This window comes from Oncorhynchus mykiss, chromosome 14, assembly GCF_057628025.1.
Source record: "Oncorhynchus mykiss isolate SJ-2025 chromosome 14, ASM5762802v1, whole genome shotgun sequence".
In the NCBI taxonomy this organism is placed as follows: Eukaryota; Metazoa; Chordata; class Actinopteri; order Salmoniformes; family Salmonidae; genus Oncorhynchus; species Oncorhynchus mykiss.
The window spans coordinates 2122650-2144759 of NC_143035.1; the positions used below are offsets into that span (position 1 = coordinate 2122650).

A 22110-nucleotide genomic window follows, 5' to 3' on the forward strand; every position below is an offset into this window, starting at 1 on the left:
CAGGCAGGTCCGAGATACTGTTGTGAAGAAGTTTAAAGCCGGATTTGGATACAAAAAGATTTCCCGAGCTTTAAACATCCCAAGGAGCACTGTGCAAGCGATAATATTGAAATGGAAGGAGCATCAGACCACTGCAAATCCACCAAGACCTGTCCGTCCCTCTAAACTTTCAGCTCATACAAGGAGAAGACTGATCAGAGATGCAGCCAAGAGGCCCATGATCACTGGATGAACTGCAGAGATCTACAGCTGAGGTGGGAGACTCTGTCCATAGGACAACAATCAGTCGTATATTGCACAAATCTGGCCTTTATGGAAGAGTGGCAAGAAGAAAGCCATTTCTTAAAGATATCCATAAAAAGTGTTGTTTAAAGTTTGCCACAAGCCACCTGGGAGACACACCAAACATGTGGAAGAAGGTGCTCTGGTCAGATGAAACCAAAATTGAACTTTTTGGCAACAATGCAAAACGTTATGTTTGGCATAAAAGCAACACAGCTCATCACTCTGAACACACCATCCCCACTGTCAAACATGGTGGTGGCAGCATCATGGTTTGGGCCTACTTTTCTTCAGCAGGGACAGGGAAGATGGTTAAAATTGATGGGAAGATGGATGGAGCCAAATACAGGACCATTCTGGAAGAAAACCTGATGGAGTCTGCAAAAGACCTGAGACTGGGACGGAGATTTGTCTTCCAACAAGACAATGATCCAAAACATAAAGCAAAATCTACAATGGAATGGTTAAAAAATAAACATATCCAGGTGTTAGAATGACCAAGTCAAAGTCCAGACCTGAATCCAATCGAGGATCTGTGGAAAGAACTGAAAACTGCTGTTCACAAATGCTCTCCATCCAACCTCACTGAGCTCGAGCTGTTTTGCAAGGAGGAATGGGAAAAAATTTCAGTCTCTCGATGTGCAAAACTGATAGAGACATACCCCAAGCAACTTACAGCTGTAATCGCAGCAAAAGGTGGCGCTACAAAGTATTAACTTAAGGGGGCTGAATAATTTTGCACGCCCAATTTTTCAGTTTTTGATTTGTTAAAAAAGTTTGAAACATCCAATAAATGTCGTTCCACTTCATGATTGTGTCCCACTTGTTGTTGATTCTTCACAAAAAAATACAGTTTTATATCTTTATGTTTGAAGCCTGAAATGTGGCAAAAGGTCGCAAAGTTCAAGGGGGCCGAATACTTTCGCAAGGCACTGTATGTTATGGCTTTAGAAGCTTCTGATAGGCTAATTGACCTAATTTGAGTCAATTGGCTGTGGATGTATTTAAAAGCCTATCTTCAAATTCAGTGGCTCTTTGCTTGACATCATGGGAAAATCAAAAGAAATCAGCCAAAACCACAGAAAAAAAATTGTAGACCTCCGCAAGTCTGGTTCATCCGTGGGAGCAATTTACAAATAACTGAAGGTACCATGTTTATCTGTACAAACAATAGTACACAAGTAATAACACCATGGGACCACGCAGCCATCATACCGTTAAGAAGAGACTGTCTCCTAGAGTTGAACGTACTTTGGCGCGTAAAACAGCAAATCAATCCCAGAACAACAGCAAAGGACCTTTTGAAAATTTTGGAGGAAAGAGGTACAAAATAATCTATATCCACAGTAAAGCGAGTCCTATATCGACATTATCTGAAAGGTTAATCAGCAAGGAAGAAGCTACAGCTCCAAAACCGCCATAAAAAAAGCCAGACTACAGTTTGAAACTTCACATGGGGACAAAGATCGTACTTTTTGGAGAAATGTCCTCTGTTCTGAATAAACAAAAATAGAACTGTTTGGCCATAATGACCATCGTTATGTTTGGTGGAAAAAGGGGGAGACTTGCAAGCCCGAAGAATACCATCCCAACCATGAAGCACGGGGTGGCAGAATCCTGTTGTGGGGGTGCCTACTGCAGGAGGGACTGGTGTACTTCATAAAATAGATTGCTTCATGAGGCAGGAAAATTATGTGGATATATTGAAGCAATGTCTCAAGACATCAGTCAGGAAGCTTGGCCACAAATAGGTCTTCCAAATGGAATATGACCACAAGCATACATCCAAAGTTCTTGGCCACAGTACCATCAACTTGTTTGCAGAATGCCGAAAAGCGCGACCACTTGAGTGCAGACACGACTCTCTTTTCTAACTGTACTTAAGTAAATTCACTGCAGTAACGTCGTTGGGTCACTTGGTAATTGTTATATGTGATAACATGTAACATTAACTTTTAATTATGTAATCAATGTTGATGTTACATTGGCCAAGAGTTCATTCTCGTTTGTGTCAAACTTGGAATAGGTTTCAAATCCATTTATATTTGAAACCTCCTGACAACATTTAGAAACTTTGGCCAAGAGTTCCCTTTCGTACGTGTCAAACAGTACCAAAGCTCAACCTATTGGCAACGTTGGAATATGTTTCAAATACATTTATTTTGGAATGTTGAGAAAACATTGTTACAACATTTGTTTTTGCAACACCAATATACAACCTTTCCCAACCTAAATCCAACGTCGGTTTAGGTTCCAGAAACGTTTTGTGCTACCTGGGTTACCCTGTTTCCATCGTGACTTTTTTAATGCGTCAAGTAAATCATCCGCATGAAATGGTTAAATGGAAACCTGGTATATGTGTCAGTCTTTGCGAAGCTTGATAAAACAAATGGTGCAGTAAGGACAAAGGGCACGCAGGCCTACAATTAATAACATGCTGCTATTTATACCATCTGGGTATAACGGATTAATAAAACTGCTGATTTTAGAAGTCATGTTAAACTATAGAGGAGAAGGATTGACTATCAAGGGAATAGTTTGATTCTACGAAACACTCACATATCTCTCCTGTCATAGTTTCTCATCCAGCACAACATAACATGGAAGCCTTCATAACAGTGCTGAGGAACTGAACGCAGCATACAATTGAAAACCTGTTTTCTCACTGCTTAAATTCCCCCGTTATTCATCTAGATATACAATGTTATGGTACATTTATTCATAATTGTGACCAATCCGTAACAAATCATTGTAGTCAGAGTGTAAGGCCAGCATTTTCCACAAGATGGCAATGTAACTTCACTTATGTTTCTCTCTTTTATTGCATTGCAGATTATGCTCTCTGTTGGCACTGCACTCTACTCTAGGTTTAGACAGTGATGGAAAAAGTACCCAATAGTCATACTTAAAGTAAAGATACTTGTTATTTTCTATTAAGGTGACAGTGATAGTCACCCAGTTAAATGTAACTTGAGTAAAATTATTTGGTTTTAAATATACATAAGAATCAAAAGTAAATGTAGTTGCTAAAATATACCAAAGTAAAAGTATAAATAATTTCACTTTCCTCATATTAAGAATACCAGACTGCACAATTGTCTTAAAAAATAATAATAAACGGACAGCCAGGGGCACACTTCAATACTCATAATTTACAAAGGATTTGTGTTAAGTGAGTCTGCCAGATCAGAAGCAGTAGGGATGACCAGGGATGTTCTCTTTAGAACTGTATGAACTATTTTCCCATCCTGCTAAGCATTCAAAATGTAGCGAGTAATTTTGGCTGTCAGGGAAAATGTATGTAATGTAAAAAGTACAATATTTTCTTTAGGAATACAGAGGAGTAAAAGTAAAAGTTGTCAAAAATAGAAATAGTAAAGTACAGTTAGCCAAAAACGACTTAAGTAGTACTTTAAAATATTTTTACTTAAGTACTTTACACCACTGGGTTTAGGGCACTCATAGCTGTGCACCTGCCACAGCAACTGTATATTTCTATCACATTGTGTTGTGTGCAGGAGTAACAATCTGTCAAACAAGTCATGTGCGTGAAATTGACTCAGCATTGACTTTGTATTTATGTGGTCTCCTGTAGGAAGCTGACAGCCACCAAAAGGACAAGTTGTTAATTCATGGTCGAGAGAACAGAACTAGTTAGCCATGTGGGCAGGCTCAGGGCTGGTGCTCTGGGCGACAGTGAGGCTGGGGGATTTGACTTTGAATGGGGAGGAGGCCCTCTCTCGCAGCCTGGCACTGCCATAAAGAGACCTGTTATGGGCGACAGAGGCGGGTTGGGTAGGGAGGGTCGGAGGAGTAACTGTCCCAGGCAGAGACAGAGTAGGGATTGTGAGGGTGGCCCGGGCCAGCTGGAGAGGGACAGAAGGCGCTCAGTGCAGGGCAGGAAGTGGGACTTGTGTGAGGAGGGAAGGACACACACACACACACATGCAACACAACACTGAGGAGCGATGGTGTGGTGCTTTGCAGACTCCGCTGCAAGGTCCCCCACTCCTGGGCATAGATGCTGACAAGCGAGATGTCCCTCCTGTGACTCTTAGCTACAGGGCCAAGCCCCCTCCTGTCATGCTATCTGCACACTCTAAAGGCCGAACAGGCTTTGGCATCTATACAGCAGAGGTATTTTGCATTTATGATGCCCATTTACTAATTCATTTTTCGTTTTATCATCAAGGACATGGAGATACCCTTACCCAGGGCAGCTAACTGTAAATATATTAGGGCAATGGAAGTGCACTGAGATTTAGATTATCTGAAAAAAAAAACTTTGATTTCAAAGTTTAACAAACCATACATATCTATGCACAAGGACTACTTTAATAATTTATAAAAAAAACATTTACAGGAAGAACTGTGCATTTTTATATGACCACATTTTCCAAAAACTCAGTTAAATATCTGCTCCGAATTAAGATTCATGTCTGCAGAAAGAATGGGGTGTCCGTTATGACATGACATGGAAAAAATCTATTTTGGTTATTGAACTACAGTAAGTGAAGTGGATATACACCCGGTAACCGAATTGAGGTAACATAATTTCTGATCTGTACTACACAGAAATGCATAATTATGGATATGAATGTCATTCTCTTCATGGTGCTGTATCCTAAATAGGCTCACAATATCCTCCTTTGCATATTTGGGTATTATTCTACACACGGCTATTATTTTAATGTGCTCTGCCACCAAAAAAGACAGGATCTGAACCAACCATAGATGTCTATGTTTCACAAGTTTGGATATTAAAGTACAGCACAGTAGAGCTCAGAACAGTACAGCACAGAATGGAACAGTATCGTCAAGTAGAGTATAGTACAGTACAGTGCAGTACATTATAGTGTACTCAACCTGTGTGCTCTACTGTGTACTGAACTGTACTCTATTCTACTCTACTGTACAGTACTACACTCTACTTTTCTTAACTGTACTGTACTCTACTGTACTGTACTTAAATATACTATACTTTTCTTTACTGTACTGTACTGTACTGTGCTGTGTTGTCCACAGTAGAGGTGGACCGATTTAATTAGGGCCGATTTCATAACAATCGGAAATCTGTATTTTTGGACACCGATTTGGCCAAATGTTTTTTTTTTACACCTTTATTTCATCTTTATTTAACTAGGCAAGTCAGTTAAGAACACATTCTTATTTTCAATGACGGCCTAGGAACTGTGTTAACTGCCTCGTTCAGGGGCAGAACGGTAGATTTTCACTTTGTCAACTCGTGGGATCTTGCAACATTACAGTTAACTAGTCCAACGCTATAAGACTGCCTGTTTTGCGAATGCAGTAAGCCAAGGTAAGTTGCTAGCTAGCATTAAACTTATCTTATAAAAAACAATCAATCATAATCACTAGTTAACTACACATGGTTGATGATATTACTAGTTTATCTAGTGTGTCCTGCGTTGCATATAATCTGACTGAGCATACAAGCATACAAGTATCTGACTGAGCAGTGGTAGGCAGCAGCAGGCTCGTCAGCATTCATTCAAATAGCACTTTCGTGCGTTTTGCCAGCAGCTCTTCAATGTGCATCAAGCATTGCGCTGTTTTTGACTTCAAGGCTATCAACTCCCGAGATTAGGCTGGTGTAACCGATGTGAAATGGCTAGCTAGTTAGCTGTTGTCGATGTGTTCCTGGTTCGAGCCCAGGGAGGAGCGAGGAGAGGGACGGAAGCTATACTGTTACACTGGCAATACTAAAGTGCCTATAAGAACAACCAATAGTCAAAGGTTAATGAAATACGAATGGTATAGAGGGAAATAGTCTTATAATTCCTATAATAACTACAACCTAAAACGTTTTACCTGGGAATATTGAAGACTCATGTTAAAATGAACCACCAGCTTTCATATGTTCTCATGTTCTGATAAAGGAACTTAAACGTTAGCTTTCTTACATGGCACATATTGCACCTTTACTTTCTTCTCCAACACTTTGTTTTTGCATTATTTAAACCAAATTGAACATGTTTCATTATTTGAGGCTAAATTGATTTATTATATTAAGTTAAAATAAGTGTTCATTCAGTATTGTTGTAATTGTCATTATTACAAATAAAATAAAATAAATTGGCCGATTAATCGGTATCCTTTTTTGTCCCCCCAAATAATCGGTAGCGGTATCGGCGTTGAAAAATCATAATCGGTCGACCTCTAGTCCACAGCCTTCTGGACCGGACCAAATCTGAACCAATCATGGACGTTTATGTTTGGGCCAAATGAAGGCTGAAAGAGAAAGAAAACAGTTATGAGCTGAACATAACAGTATGCCAGAGGAAGGGAAGACAAATCAAATATTATTTCTCACATGCTTTTTAAACAACCGATGTAGACTAACAGTGATGCTTGCTTATGGGTCCTTTCCCAACAATGCGGATTTAAGATAAAAATATAAATAGTGACACAAGGAATAAATACACTGTGGATAAAGAATAACAATGAGTAAAAGTAAAATGGCTATATACATGGAGTACCAGTACCGAGTCGATGTGCAGGGGTACAAGGTAATTAAGGTAGCTATGTTCATATAGGTAGGGGTAAAGGGACAAGACAGATATTAAGGTGTGTGTGTGTGTGTGTGTGTAAGTATGTAGGTATGAGTCCAGTGTGTGTGTGCAAAGAGTCCGTGCAAAAAAGGGTCAATGCAGGTTGTCTGTGTAGCCATTTGATAAGCTGTCTTATTGCTTGGGGTAGAAGCTGTTCAGGGTCCTGTTGGTTCTAGACTTGGGGCACTGGTACCACTTGCCGTGAGGTAGCAGAGAGAACAGTCTATGGCTTGAGAACCTGAAAAAATACATCTCTACAGTCAAGCAGGCTCAGGCTGATACGGAGGTGTCGGTCATTGAAATAAAATAAAAACTCTAAAATAAAAAGTCCCGACATGACCAGGGAAGTTGCAGAGAAAAGCACATGTTTCATCCCGGTGGGGAAAAGACAACATGAACTTGACATTTGTTTTACTGTTGCTTTCCCTGCTGCACTCCTCTTTACGTGGGAGTGCACCAGACTGAGCTTTGAACGCAATAGCAGAGTTCCCTTCGACAAGATCGTGTGAGGTGAGGAAATCACAGCTTAGTCGATTAAATAAAAAATATATTTTGTGCTTTTTTAGATATCTTTCTTGTCATATATCTTCAGAAAGACAAACACTAGCAACAACAAGAAGAAGAGCTCTGAGAATTTAGTTTATAGGGAATACAGGGATGGATGTAGGGTTGGTATATATGACTAATCTATGCTACAGAGCGTTTGGAAAGTATTCAAACCCCTTTACTTTTTCTACATTTTGTTACATTACAGCCTTGTTCTAAACATTTTTTATATATATATATTCATACACACAATACCCCATAGTCACAATGCAAAAACTGTTTTTTAGAAATGTTTGCAAACGTATTAAAAACTTTTCAGACCCTTTACTATGAGACTTGAAATTGGGCTCAGGTGCATCCGGGTTTCATTGATCATCCTTGAGATGTTTCTACAACTTGATTGTAGTTCACCTGTGGTAAATTCAATTGATTGGACATGATTTGGAAAGGCACCACCTGTCTATACAAGGCCCCACAGTTGACAGTGCATGTCAGAGCAAAAACCAAGGCATGAGGATGAAGGAATTGTCAGTAGAGCTCCATGACAGGATTGTGTCGAGGCATAGATCTGGGGAAGGGTACCAACAACGTTCTGCAGCACTGAAGGTCCCGAAGAACACAGTGGCCTCCATCATTCTTAAATGGAAGAAGTTTGGAGCCAGCAAGACTCTTCCTAGACCTGGCTGCTTGGCAGAACTGAGCAATCGGGGGAGAAGGGCCTTGGTCAGGGAGGTGACCAAGAATCCAATGGTCACGCTTGCTCCAGAGTTCCTCTGTGGAGATGGGAGAACCTTCCAGAAAGACAACCATCTCTGCAGCACTCCACCAATCAGGCCTTTTGTGGTACAGTGGCCAGATGGAAGCCACTCCTTAGTAAAAGGCACCTAAACAAGATGACCTGGTCTGATGAAATCAAGATTGAACTCTTTGGCCTGAAACCTGGCACTAACCCTACGGTGAAGCATGGAGGTGACAGCATCATGCTGTGGGGGTGTTTTTCAGTGGCAGGGACTGGGAAACTAGTCAGGATTGAGGCAAAGATTAACGGAGCAAAGTACAGGGAGATCCTTGATGAAAACCTCCTCCAGAGTGCTCAGGACATCAGCCTGGGGCAAAGGTTAACCTTCCAACAGGACAATGACACTAAGCACACAGCCAAGTCAAAGCAGGACTAGCTTCGGGACAAGTCTCAATGTCCTTGAGTGGCCCAGCCAGAGCCCGGACTTCAACCCGATAGAACATTTCTGGAGAGACCTGACAATAGCTGTGCAGCGACGCTCCCCATCCAACCTGACAGAGCTTGAGAGGATCTGCAGGGAAGAATGGGAAGAAAATCCCCATACAGGTGTTCCAAGCTTGTAGAGTCATACCCAAGATGACTCGAGGCTGTAAATGATGCCAAATGTGTATCAAAAAAGTACTGAGCAAAGGGTCTGAATACTTACACGGCCATTCAAAAGTTTGGGGTCACTTAGAAATGTCCTTGTTTTTGAAAGCAAAGCAAATTTTTTGGCCATTACAATAACAGAAAATTCATCAGAAATACAGTCTAGACATTGTTAATTAATGTTGTAAATGACTATTGTAGCTGGAAACGGCAGATTTTAATGGAATATCTACATAGGCATGTAGAGGCCCATTATCAGCAACCATCACTCCTGTGTTTCCAATGGCACGTTGTGTTAGCTAATCCAAGTTAATAATTTAAAAAAGCTAACTGATCATGAGAAAACACTGAAAAACAACTGTTGTACGTACTGATTAAAGAAGCAATAAAACTGGCCTTGTTAGTATCTGGAGAATCAGCATCAGTTCAATTACAGGCTCAAAATGGCGAGAAACAAAGTACTTTCTTCTGAAAATCGTCCTTCTATTCCTGTTCTGAGAAATGAAGGCTATTCCATGAGAGAAATTTACAAGAAACTGAAGATCTCATACAACGTTGTGTACTAGTCCCTTCATAGAACTCCAGCCTCAACGTCAACAGTGAAGAGGTGACTCCTGGATGCTGGCCAAGGCAGAGTTCCTCTGTCCAGTGTCTGTGTTCTTTTACCCATCTTAATATTTTATTTTTATTGGCCAGTCTGAGATATGGCTTTTCTTTGTAACTCTGCCTAGAAGGCTAGCATCCCGGAGTCGCCTCTTCAATGTTGACGTTGAGACTGGTGTTTTGCCGGTACTATTTCATTAATTACAGTATGATAGCTAAGGAGATAGAGAAAACACCTGTCCCCAGATTACTTCTTCATACTAAGGGCAACCATGGCATCCGTGAAAGGGAGAAGTGTCCAACCATGATTTTTACGGGTCAGAGTCGAGCTAGCAACATTTTCAGATATTACACGTTTCTAATTTTGAAAAAGTATTTTAATTTCAAATGAAAGTGTACCGTTAGCTAGCTTGCTAACTTTAGATGGCTGGCTTGCTAGCTAACGGTACGTGTATAATCTTATTAGTACAGTGGGGCAAAAAACGTATTTAGTCAGCCACCAATTGTGCAAGTTCTCCCACTTAAAAAGATGAGAGAGGCATGCAATTTTCATCATAGGTACACTTCAACTATGACAGACAAAATTAGAGAAAGAAATATCCAGAAAATCACATTGTAGGATTTTTAATTAATTTATTTGCAAATTATGGTGGAAAATAAGTATTTGGTCATCTAAAAACAAGAAAGATTTCTGGCTCTCACAGCTCTGAAACTTTGGAAACCTGTTCAAGAGCTCAAGTCGACGGTGCACCGTGAGTTATGAGACTCAAATCAAATCAAATAAAATTGTATTTGTCACATACACATGGTTAGCAGATGTTAATGTGAGTGTAGCGAAATGCTTGTGCTTCTAGTTCCGACAATGCAGTAATAACCAACAAGTAATCTAGCTAACAATTCCAAAACTACTACCTTATAGACACAAGTGTAAGGGGATAAAGAATATGTACATAAAGATATATGAATGAGTGATGGTACAGAGCGGCATAGGCAAGATACAGTAGATGGTATTGAGTGCAGTATATACATATGAGATGAGTATGTAAACAAAGTGGCATAGTTAAAGTGGCTAGTGATACATGTATTACATAAAGATGCAGTAGATGATATAGAGTACAGTATAGACGTATACATATGAGATTAATAATGTAGGGTATGTAAACATTATATTAGGTAGCATTGTTTAAAGTGGCTAGTGATATATTTTACATCAATTCCCATTATTAAAGTGGCTGGAGTTGAGTCAGTGTGTTGGCAGTAGCCACTCAATGTTAGTGGTGGCTGTTTAACAGTCTGATGGCCTTGAGATAGAAGCTGTTTTTCAGTCTCTCGGTCCCAGCTTTGATGCACCTGTACTGACCTCACCTTCTGGATTATAGCGGGGTGAACAGGCAGTGGCTCGGGTGGTTGTTGTCCTTGATGATCTTTATGGCTTTCCTGTGACATCGGGTGGTGTAGGTGTCCTGGAGGGCAGGTAGTTTGCCCCCGGTGATGCGTTGTGCAGACCTCACTACCCTCTGGAGAGCCTTACGGTTGTGGGAGGAGCGGTTGCCTTACCAGGCGATGATACAGCTCAACAGGATGCTCTCGATTGTGCATCTGTAGAAGTTTGTGAGTGCTTTTGGTGACCAGCCGAATTTCTTCAGCCTCCTGAGTTGAAGAGGCGCTGCTGCGCCTTCTTCATGATGCTGTCTGTGTGGGTGGACCAATTCAGTTTGTCTGTGATGTGTACGCCGAGGAACTTAAAACTTACTACCCTCTCCACTACTGTTCCATCGATGTGGATAGGGGGATGTTCCCTCTGCTGTTTCCTGAAGTCCACAATCATCTCCTTAGTTTTGTTGACGTTGAGTGTGAGGTTATTTTCCTGACACCACACTCCGAGGGCCCTCACCTCCTCCCTGTAGGCCGTCTCGTCGTCGTTGGTAATCAAGCCTACCACTGTTGTGTCGTCCGCAGACTTGATGATTGAGTTGGAGGCGTGCGTGGCCACGCAGTCGTGGGTGAACAGGGAGTACAGGAGAGGGCTCAGAACGCACCCTTGTGGGGCCCCAAGCTCTAGAAGCTTCTCAGACCGAGAAACAGCCTCGTACATTTGCAATAACTTCAATTCATTTTGACCATCACGAAAATGATGACATTTAGAAAAGTACCAATGTCTCAAGACTAGGTGCATTGAAACCGCCTCGGCGCATAGAGATGGACCTTAACATTTCTGTCCAATAGCTCATTCAAGGACCCCATAGCAACGGCCGGAAAATGTTGATTTTCAGCACCAATTAAGGTCGCTGCTCGGGCTCCAAATGACCTATCGAGCCTAAACTTGGGATTTGGGGTTGCCTCAGCTAGACCTACACATAATGTCAGAACTGGACCCGCAGCTAGAACGTAACTACATTGTTTAAACAGAAGGCGCTGTGAATATTGGGCCTGCTCTGAAATATGTGATAATTGGCCTCTAAACGAGTTGGAAAAAGTGGTTGTAGTGTCAGTTTGTATCAGTTTGGTGTCAGAATGATATCTAATTGCCTGATGGACGGTGACTGGCTGGCTGACTTTTGTCCATTTGCAATATATTTAAATAGTGATAGACCATCACCAAAGTGACATTCTGAAATCAATTTAGCATTTCTGCAGACTTTTTGAGAATGTCAAATTCGTGACGGTAAATACCCATTGAAACATATTGCAAATGGACATCACATCCTGATTTGGCACATTCAATACATTCATATTGCATTTGGACATTTCTTATGGCATTTGGTGATTGTTCACTGACTTTTGACTTCCTATGAAATCATATTGCAAATGGACAAAACACATGCCTTGTGCACAATTAAAATATGATGGCAATAAAATATGATAAAAGTATGTTCATACAGTTCTTATACATATTTGAAATAAGAAAATTTACAGTGGAGCGCAGTCGCCATCTATTGGATTTTTGCTGTGTGACACTTGGCATATGGCATTTGCAATCAGTTTTGAATGTAACGACGTCCATTTGAGTGGCATTGTACATCGTGTATATGTTTCATATGGTGCCAATAAGATCCCATGTCAGTCTCTCGATGTGCAAAACTGATAGAGACATACCCCAAGCGACTTACAGCTGTAATCGCAGCAAAAGGTGGCGCTACAAAGTATTAACTTAAGGGGGCTGAATAATTTTGCACGCCCAATTTTTCAGTTTTTGATTTGTTAAAAAAAATGTAAATATCCAATAAATGTCGTTCCACTTCATGATTGTGTCCCACTTGTTGTTGATTCTTCACAAAAAAATACAGTTTTATATCTTTATGTTTGAAGCCTGAAATGTGGCAAAAGGTCGCAAAGTTCAAGGGGGCCGAATACTTTTGCAAGGCACTGTATAAGCGGCATTTTCCATTAGGATCTTTGAGAATATCTAAGGGGCTTTTATTTAATTCTTAACCTCTCTGGGATATGTGGGATGCTAGTTTTTTACCTAAATATTGCACTGAGGGTTAGGGCCTGTAAGTAAGCATTTCACTGTAAGGTCTACACCTGTTTTATTCGGCGCAAGTGAAAAATAATTTTTGATTTGATTTGAACTACTCCATTCAGAGTATAAAATAGTTTATCCTTCTCCTTTAACATTTAATTCCATCAAATCTTACAGTATTTAGATATCTCCTAACTTTTGCCCAAATCGGAAGCTCTATGACTGTAGCCTATTGCTGCTTTGATGAATTATGATTGGTTAACATCAACAACAAGCTTAAATGTGCCACTTTCATGAAAAGCAAAGACCAGCAGCATAAATTATACGATTTCTTTCCCTCCCTCTCTCTCCACTGCAGCAGTCACGTTCTGATCTATTTGGGTGCTCTCGCACAAGTCAGTTAAAATTAAACATACCTGAGACCGTGACATTTTGCAACACCCACAATAACATCTGTTAAATATGTGTATGTGACCAATAAAATTTGATTTGACAATATCAAATCCGACCCAGACCCGTGACATTATTTAGAATTCTGTATCCAGACAGGCTCGGGTCCCAGATCGGGTCTCGGGTATTTGGGTGCACCTCTAAGACCTCTAATGCACATGTAGATATTGTGGCATTTTCTTAATGTTTAAATAATAAATAATTAGATATTTCCATTGTGTCAATTGACTGCCTTCATTGTCTTTGGTTGTCAAAACTCCCCAAGGAGATGTGGGTGTGGAGTCAGGCGCAGGAGAAACAAGTTCCGAAGGAAAAGGGCGTTTTATTTAGCCAGCTCAAAAATAACAGGACACTCCGGTGTCCTGTTATTTTTGAGCTGGCTAAATAAAACGCCCTTTTCCTTCGGAACTTGTTTCTACAGCAGTAGCCATGAAACCCACTCAGACACAGTCCAGGGAAAAACCACCTGTTAAACATGAACTAATGAAAACGCAACCCAAACTAACTGACAGTCAAACGGAAACAATCCCGCACAAAAACCCAAAGGAAATGTCGAGATAAATACCCCCCTAATTAACCAAAATGAAACCAGGTGAAACACAAACAGACATAACCAAAAGAAAAGGAAAAAGGATCGGTGGCAGCTAGTAGACCGGCGATGACGATTGCCGAGCGCCACCCGAACAGGGAGAGGAGCCAACTTCGGTGTACTTTTTTCAAGATGAGTGATGAGAAGAGAATTGTCCTAACCATTTGGGTATCTCACTCCACCTCCATCTGTCTCAGACAGATGGATTAAAAGTAAGTAAGTGATCCACTTGAAGGACTTCTGTAGATCATGCGTCTTTATTTTTCCTATTGCAATTGTTTGGTTTTTTTCCAAGTTGTTTTTTAAACTGAGATTTGAGAATTCTGAAAATATTTTTATATTTTTTTCTGCAAGTGGTTCAATTACCAGTGCAAACAGGAAGGGGAGAGAGAAAATCCCTCTCTTGTGCTCCTTTCTGAAGCAATTGCATTAGATAATGTATTATTTGTGTATATTCTTGCTTTGTGACATTCATACAATACTTTTATAAAATGTATTAATTCAGCTGGGAAGTTGAAAGCTTCCAAAGTTTTGAAAAGAAAAGCCAGTTTGAAAACTGAAACATGTTTTTGTAACGGCCGTTGATGGAAGAAGGTGAGGACCAAGGTGCAGCGTGGTTATTATAACACACAGAACAAACAGAATGCTCACGCCCTGCCCAAACTAAAATAGAGACATAAAAAAGGAACTAAGGTCAGGACGCGACAGTACCCCCCCCCCCCCCCCCCCAAAAAAAAAAAGTGCGGACCCCAGCTGCATACTCCCATAGGGGACGGCCTGGGTGGGCATCTGTCCGCGGTGATGGCTCTGGCACGGGACATGGACCCCACTTAGGTGGCGCCTTTGGAGCGGCGACCCTTGCAGCGGGCCCCTCCCGCCTGTCTGGCAGCGCCGGAGTGAAGGGTGACTGGCAGCTCTGGACTGGAGGGAGACTCTGGAGGAAGGAGACGGAGAGACAGCCTGGTCCTTGGAGGAGGCACAGGATAGTCTGGGCCGTGGAGGCGCACTGGAGGTCTCGAACTAAGGGCCTGCACAACCCGTCCTGGCTGGATGGTGATTTTAGCCCGGCACGTGCGGGGCTCAGGTACAGGACGCATTGGGCTGTGCAGACACACGGGAGACACAGTGCGCAGCGCCGACGCAGGATATCCTGGCCCGAGGAGATGCACTGGAGGTCTGGAGAGCAGGGCTGGCATCATCCATCTTGGCTGGATCCTCACCCTACCCTGGCAGATGCGGGGAGCTGGGATGTAGCACACAGGGCTAAGAACACATACTGGAGACACCGTGCGCTCCAGCGCATAACACGGTGCCTGACCAGTACGATGCCTGCCATGGTGAGCACGTCTCGGAGAGCTGTAATGCCGAGCTGGCACAGGACGTGCAGGGCTAGGGAGGTGCACAGGAGGCCTGGTGCGTCGGTCTGGCACAGTCTCCACCAGACGGTTAGCACGCACCTCAGGACGAGTATGGAGAGCTGACTCAGGTGACATCAAATCCCGGACACGCTCCATCGGGCAGATGTCGTGCCTCATGCACCAACACAGCAACTCCCTCATTACTCTCTCCTCCAATCTCTCCATTAACTCCTTCACTGTCTCTGCTTCACTCCCTTCACTCACCTCCAATTCTGCTCTGACCGGCTCTGGTTCCATCCTTGGCTCCTTACGGTAAGCACGGGGAGTCTGCCACACTCCCCGTGTGCCCCACCCCAATACATTTTTGGGGCTGCCTCTCGGCATTCCTTGCCAGCCGTGCCAACTCCTTGTAGTATTTCCGCTCAGCCTTAGCTGCCTCCAGTTCCTCCTGTGGATGGCGATACTCCCCAGCCTGTGCCCAGGGTCCCTTGCCTTCCAGTATCTCCTCCCAAGTCCATTTCTCCAGATAGTGCTGCTGCTCCTCACCACGCTACTTGGTCCTTTGTTGGTGGTGGGTAGTCCTGTATGGTGAAACACAGACACAGAAAATAACTACCCACAAACACCAGTTGGGAACAGGCTACCTAAGTATGGTTCTCAATCAGAGACAACGATTGACAGCTGCCTCTGATTGGGAACCATACCAGGCCAAACACATAGAGCTATAACACACAGAACAAACCCACCCCTACTCACGCCCTGACCAAACTAAATTAGACATAAAAAAGGAACTAAGGCCAGGACGTGACAGTTCTTGTATTTGTCAGTGTTTTTTTATAAACCCTGTTTGATTGATATGTATCAAGTCTGGTAAGACTTTGCCATTCTATTGGTGATAAGGTTAGAGTTTTATTGTTACAATTTATTAAACCTATGAGTCTATAATCAGCAGGGGACTCCAGATTTTCCTGGTTTTAAACTTTTTGTCACATGGAACTAGGAGTTAACTGAATTGAGTGACATATGTGTTGTCATTTGTGTATATAATGGGCTACTTTGTCCCAAAATGTTGTATTGAATTCTATTGGAAAGCAATCCATTTCTGGTGCCTTTCTCGGTGCAAATCTTGGCATTTTAAGTGTAGACTCTTAACTGTGTATGGGATGCAGACTGCTCTTGCCACAGAAGACAGAGCTGCCACAGAAGACAGATACCAGCAGCTGTATTCAGGACAACATTGTTATTGAAAGCTGTAGCTATACTTTGCATGTTGTCCATGATGAAAATATGAGTAAATCCAATGGATCTTTCAAATATCCACAGTAGCAGAGAGCAGGATGTACTGTACGATTTGACAGAGAAGCCTTGAGTGACAGAATGTCCCAGCCCCCTCATTATTGCAACCAATAGTGGCTAGGCAAGATTCTGTATTTTCTCTGTGTCTAAACAGCTTTGTGATTTCTCATTTTGTTTATATTTACAGATTACATTTATTATTGCACATGAAAATTCCCATTCAAAAGTTATTTCTGCCCCCCAAAATATATTTTTTTACATTCAATTGCCTCTGCTTTGAAGTAGGGATTTCCGTCATATGCCCTGCTTTCTTCACATATGCTCATCTTGGAATGAGAGATGAGTGTCACGAACTTCAAAATGAGCAGACCAAGGCGCAGCGTGCATTGAGTTCCACGTCTTTTTAATACAATGTGAAACTAGAAACAAAACAACAAAACTTACAAAGAACGTGAAGACGTGGTGCCCAACCACACTAACAACATCACACAAAGCAGGTGGGAGATAGGGCTTCCTAAATATGATCCCCAATTAGAGGCAATGATTACCAGATGCCTCTAATTGGGAACCATATAAAACCATCAACATAGAAATACACATTCTAGATCACCCCCCTAGTCACACCCTGACCTAAAACACTATAGAGAATCCAAGTGCTCTCAATGAGATAATCTGGTGACACTCATATTTAGAAAAGTAAGTTGTTTTCCATTTGATAAAAAATAAAAATAAAAATAAAGCCTTTAGTAGGCTACCCTTACCCTACTATAATGAAAACTGGTGTAATGCGTCTCGTGTCTTTCTTATCCTGACAATTTTTTGTACTTTTTAACCGTTTTACGTGATATCGAATTGGTAGAATTTACAGTCTTGTCCCATCGCTACAACTCCTGTTTAGACCCAAGAGAGGCAAAAGCTGAGAGCCATGCGTCCTCTGAAACACGACCTGACACACCGCTCGCTTAACCCGCAACACACTAATGTGTCGGAGTAAACACTGTACAACTGGTGACCAAATTCAACGTGCATGCGCCTGGCCTGCCACAAGGAGTTGCTAGAGTGCGAAGCAATGCCGTAGACCGCTGTAGGGCCTATAGGGCTACCGCCAGCACTTAGATTTACCATTGTGTTAGGTTTGTTAAAAACTTCTTAGGGCTGAAATCCCGTTAACGGGATCAATATGACAACAGCCAGTGAAAGTGCAGGGCCGTGGAGGTAAGAGCAGGGCCTCCTCCCGTGGAGGTAAGAGCGTTGGATGGGCGCCCCAAAGGCCGGGTCACTCATATTATCACTCCCATCACCCTAAGGGTGTCAAGGAATCACAGCGAGACTATTCATCAAGTCTCCTCATCAAGTCTCCTCAGATTCCCGTGGTATCGGGGTTCATCTGACTCCAGCGACACAATCCCCTCATCGACTGGGCTACTGGTGCCATCATGGGCTGGAGCCCGTCCTGCCACACTCATTGCCTGACGTCAGCTCTGCCTGGCCTGGAACGTCTTCCGGGAGGCTTGGAAATTGCCCCGGACCTCTGCGCCAGCACTGCAGAGTACCAGAACCTCCAGGAGGGATTCAGTAAGGCCCGGGCCACTTAGCTTCCGCAGCACTGACCGGTGTCCAAGAAGGTCAAGCCTGAGGCGCTGGCACGCCTCTATAGTGCCACGGCTACACCCCCGGAAGCCAAGACCGTTCCTTCGCTCCAAAATCATTAGCTCCTCTGCTGTTCGTCCTCTTACCCCTACCTTTTCTGTGTCTAGAGATAAAACTATGTCAGACTGGCCCTTGTCTCCTGTTTCCTCTCTTTTTCTCATCCTCCTGTGTTTTGACCATTGCCTGTCCTGACATTGTGCTCACCAGCCTGACCACTATGCCCGTCCCTGACCCTGAGCCTTCCTACCGTCATGTACCTTTGTCCCACCTCTGGATTTTTGACCTCTGCCTACCCTGGCCCTGAGCCTGCTTGCCTTGTCCTGTTGTTTGCCTGCCCCCGGTGTACAATACACATTGTTACTTCACATGGTCTGCACTAGGGGCTTACCTTGTTCCTGATATTAATATGGTCAGATATGCCCAGAGTACTTACATTTTTTTAATGTAGGCCCATAGTACAGTGCCTTGCGAAAGTATTCGGCCCCTTGAACTTTGCGACCTTTTGCCACATTTCAGGCTTCAAACATAAAGATATAAAACTGTATTTTTTTGTGAAGAATCAACAACAAGTGGGACGACATTTATTGGATATTTCAAACCTTTTTAACAAATCAAAAACTGAAAAATTGGGCGTGCAAAATTATTCAGCCCCTTTACTTTCAGTGCAGCAAACTCTCTCCAGAAGTTCAGTGAGGATCTCTGAATGATCCAATGTTGACCTAAAAAACTAATGATGATAAATACAATCCACCTGTGTGTAATCAAGTCTCCGTATAAATGCACCTGCACTGTGATAGTCTCAGAGGTCCGTTAAAAGCGCAGAGAGCATCATGAAGAACAAGGAACACACCAGGCAGGTCCAAGATACTGTTGTGAAGAAGTTTAAAGCCGGATTTGGATACAAAAAGATTTCCCAAGCTTTAAACATCCCAAGGAGCACTGTGCAAGCGATAATATTGAAATGGAAGGAGTATCAGAACACTGAAAATCTACCAAGACCTGGCCGTCCCTCTAAACTTTCAGCTCATACAAGGAGAAGACTGATCAGAGATGCAGCCAAGAGGCCCATGATCACTCTGGATGAACTGCAGAGATCTACAGCTGAGGTGGGAGACTCTGTCCATAGGACAACAATCAGTCGTATATTGCACAAATCTGGCCTTTATGGAAGAGTGGCAAGAAGAAAGCCATTTCTTAAAGATATCCATAAAAAGTGTTGTTTTAAAGTTTGCCACAAGCCACCTGGGAGACACACCAAACATGTGGAAGAAGGTGCTCTGGTCAGATGAAACCAAAATTGACCTTTTTGGCAACAATGCAAAACGTTATGTTTGGCGTAAAAGCAACACAGCTCATCACCCTGAACACACCATCCCCACTGTCAAACATGGTGGTGGCAGCATCATGGTTTGGGCCTGCTTTTCTTCAGCAGGGACAGGGAAGATGGTTAAAATTGATGGGAAGATGGATGGAGCCAAATACAGGACCATTCTGGAAGAAAAAAAAAATCTGTTTATGATTTGTTAAAAAAGTTTGAAATATCCAATAAATGTCGTTCCACTTCATGATTGTGTCCCACTTGTTGTTGATTCTTCACAAAAAAATAGTTTTATATCTTTATGTTTGAAGCCTGAAATGTGGCAAAAAGTTGCAAAGTTCAAGGGGGCCGAATACTTTCGCAAGGCACTGTACATGTCTTAAATTAGTTTGAGCTTAGGAAGGGTTCGATCAAAAGATGGCTGAGTGTTTGACAAATCAAAAATCGGATTTCATGTGTCGATTTATACCACTGTAAATACACTCCACAGTGGCCTAGCAATTTGATACCTGTTATTGTTATTATGGACATCGTTAAAATGAACCACACTAAATGTGGTATTGATATCTCAAAACATGATCAAACTATTAAGAACTAATTATTTGCATATGTAACACTAATGCTCAAAACCATCTGCAATCATCTTCTCCTCATGAACCATACGTCAGATTCACTCCAGATTTTGTGTTTAGACTCATTATATCAGTCTTTATTGTTGCTGCATTCAAATATGTATGTACTGTACCTATAGATGCACGTTAGAACATACACTAATGCAAAAAAAAAATACTTTAAAAATGATCTTCATGAACCGCAAGTCAGATTGACTCCAAATGTGGTATATCAACTCAATGAATTGGCCTCTAATGAATTTGAGAAAGTTAACCAACCTACAGCCTACAGGTATTGAGAGATAAACATGGTAATGCTTTCACTGATTGCACATAAAGGAAGATAGTTCCTACATGATAGAGTGACGCTTTGTTTTCCAACTGATTTGGTGTCCTTTATGTCATGCTGTGAACCCCGTTTATTGCTGCTCGCTGCTATATTTTTATGTGTCATTTCCTACCACAGTAATTAGAGCTATATTTAATGACTAAAATTTAAAATGGAAGTCACTAATCAGATATAGCAGAGAGTGATAGTTTCACCATCTACAGTAGTGGTAGAGTACATTCAGTACTCAAGTTAATTCTTCCAACTCCCTACCATGTTTTTGAAATGTGCAATGTTGTTCTCACAAAAAAAGAAATTATGATTGCATCTCCCGTAAATGGACCACAACAACAAAGTTTCTAGTTCATGGTGCTATTTTTTTATTTTTCAAATAGCTGTTGCATTTTGAACGTGTGGTCTTTGTCAAAGCTTGCTTCTTCTGTGTTAATATGGAGCTGTTTGTGAACTGTGCTGGTGTCAAAAACTTTGTTGACGCATGACGTAATGAGCTGTAGTATATGCTTTTGTCACACAGAACCTCTTTGGCTTCCAAAGACTGTCTTGGTGCATGGGTACTGCACTGAATAGTCAAATGTCTCCATTAAAAGAAAGTCTTGCTCCTTGGCTGTAAACCTTGAATTTTAAGGAAGACTTAGCTAGAGGTCTTCTCTGAAGTCAGCTACAGGATCAAAATTCCAGTATCATACTTTCAATTAACATTTCATCTGGATTAAAGGCATTGTGACATGCTATCCTATGCTGCTGCCTCGAGCCCATACTTCATGATTGGAGAGCCTGAAATGGGCATTCTAATATACTGGAGGCTGAAATGGCATAAACAGTGGTGGGATGTCATAGTTTGTCATACCTGAAATTAGTATTTAGCCCTTCCTGTTTTCTAGATGAAGATGGGGATCATTCTGCAATGTCTCTTCAATTTGACCTTAGCTAACAAGATGGGCTTGTTAGCTAAACGAGAAAAGGCCAATTCATGATTTGTTTGACACTCTGAAGTTAATTTGTCTGTAAACAGACGCTTAATGCCACATGTATTTATCTTCTAATATGCTTAACTACATGGCTTTAGAAAGTAATTGTCTGTCCTAAACGTTTTCATGAGTTCACAACTAATTTGGTAACTCATGAGGTGTGGTACTGTAGTAGGCGAAGCCCATTTGCCTTGGTTTACAGTAAAGTTTTTGTCAATGCTTTGTTTTTGCACACATACTGTGGGGAGAAAAATTATTTAGTCAGCCACCAATTGCGCAAGTTCTCCCACTTAAAAAGATGAGAGAGGCCTGTAATTTTCATCATAGGTACACGTCAACTATGACAGACAAAATGAGAAAAAAAATCCAGAAAATCACATTGTAGGATTTTTTATGAATTTATTTGCAAATTATGGTGGAAAATAAGTATTTGGTCAATAACAAAAGTTTATCTCAATACTTTGTTATATACCCTTTGTTGGCAATGACAGAGTTCAAACGTTTTCTGTAAGTCTTCACAAGGTTTTCACACACTTTTGCTGGTATTTTGGCCCATTCCTCCATGCAGATCTCCTCTAGAGCAGTGATGTTTTGGGGCTGTTGCTGGGCAACATGGACTTTCAACTCCCTCTAAAGATTTTCTATGGGGTTGAGATCTGGAGACTGGC

At 41.8% G+C, this 22110-nt stretch overlaps 1 protein-coding gene and 1 long non-coding RNA gene across 2 annotated transcripts in view; both read right to left on the bottom strand.

The window, feature by feature from the left end:
- The window catches only part of LOC149978235 (uncharacterized), a 1155107-nt gene that overhangs the window by 287443 nt on the left and 845554 nt on the right, over window positions 1–22110 (bottom strand). The window lies entirely within an intron of this gene.
- LOC149978239 (uncharacterized) overlaps window positions 14641–22110 on the bottom strand; it is a 130664-nt gene continuing 123194 nt past the window's right edge. The window contains exon 2 of the mRNA XM_090198043.1: window positions 14641–15831. Coding sequence (XP_090054169.1) covers window positions 14723–15831 — 1109 coding nt within the window. The 3' untranslated portion in view covers window positions 14641–14722. The remainder of the gene's footprint in view (window positions 15832–22110) is intronic.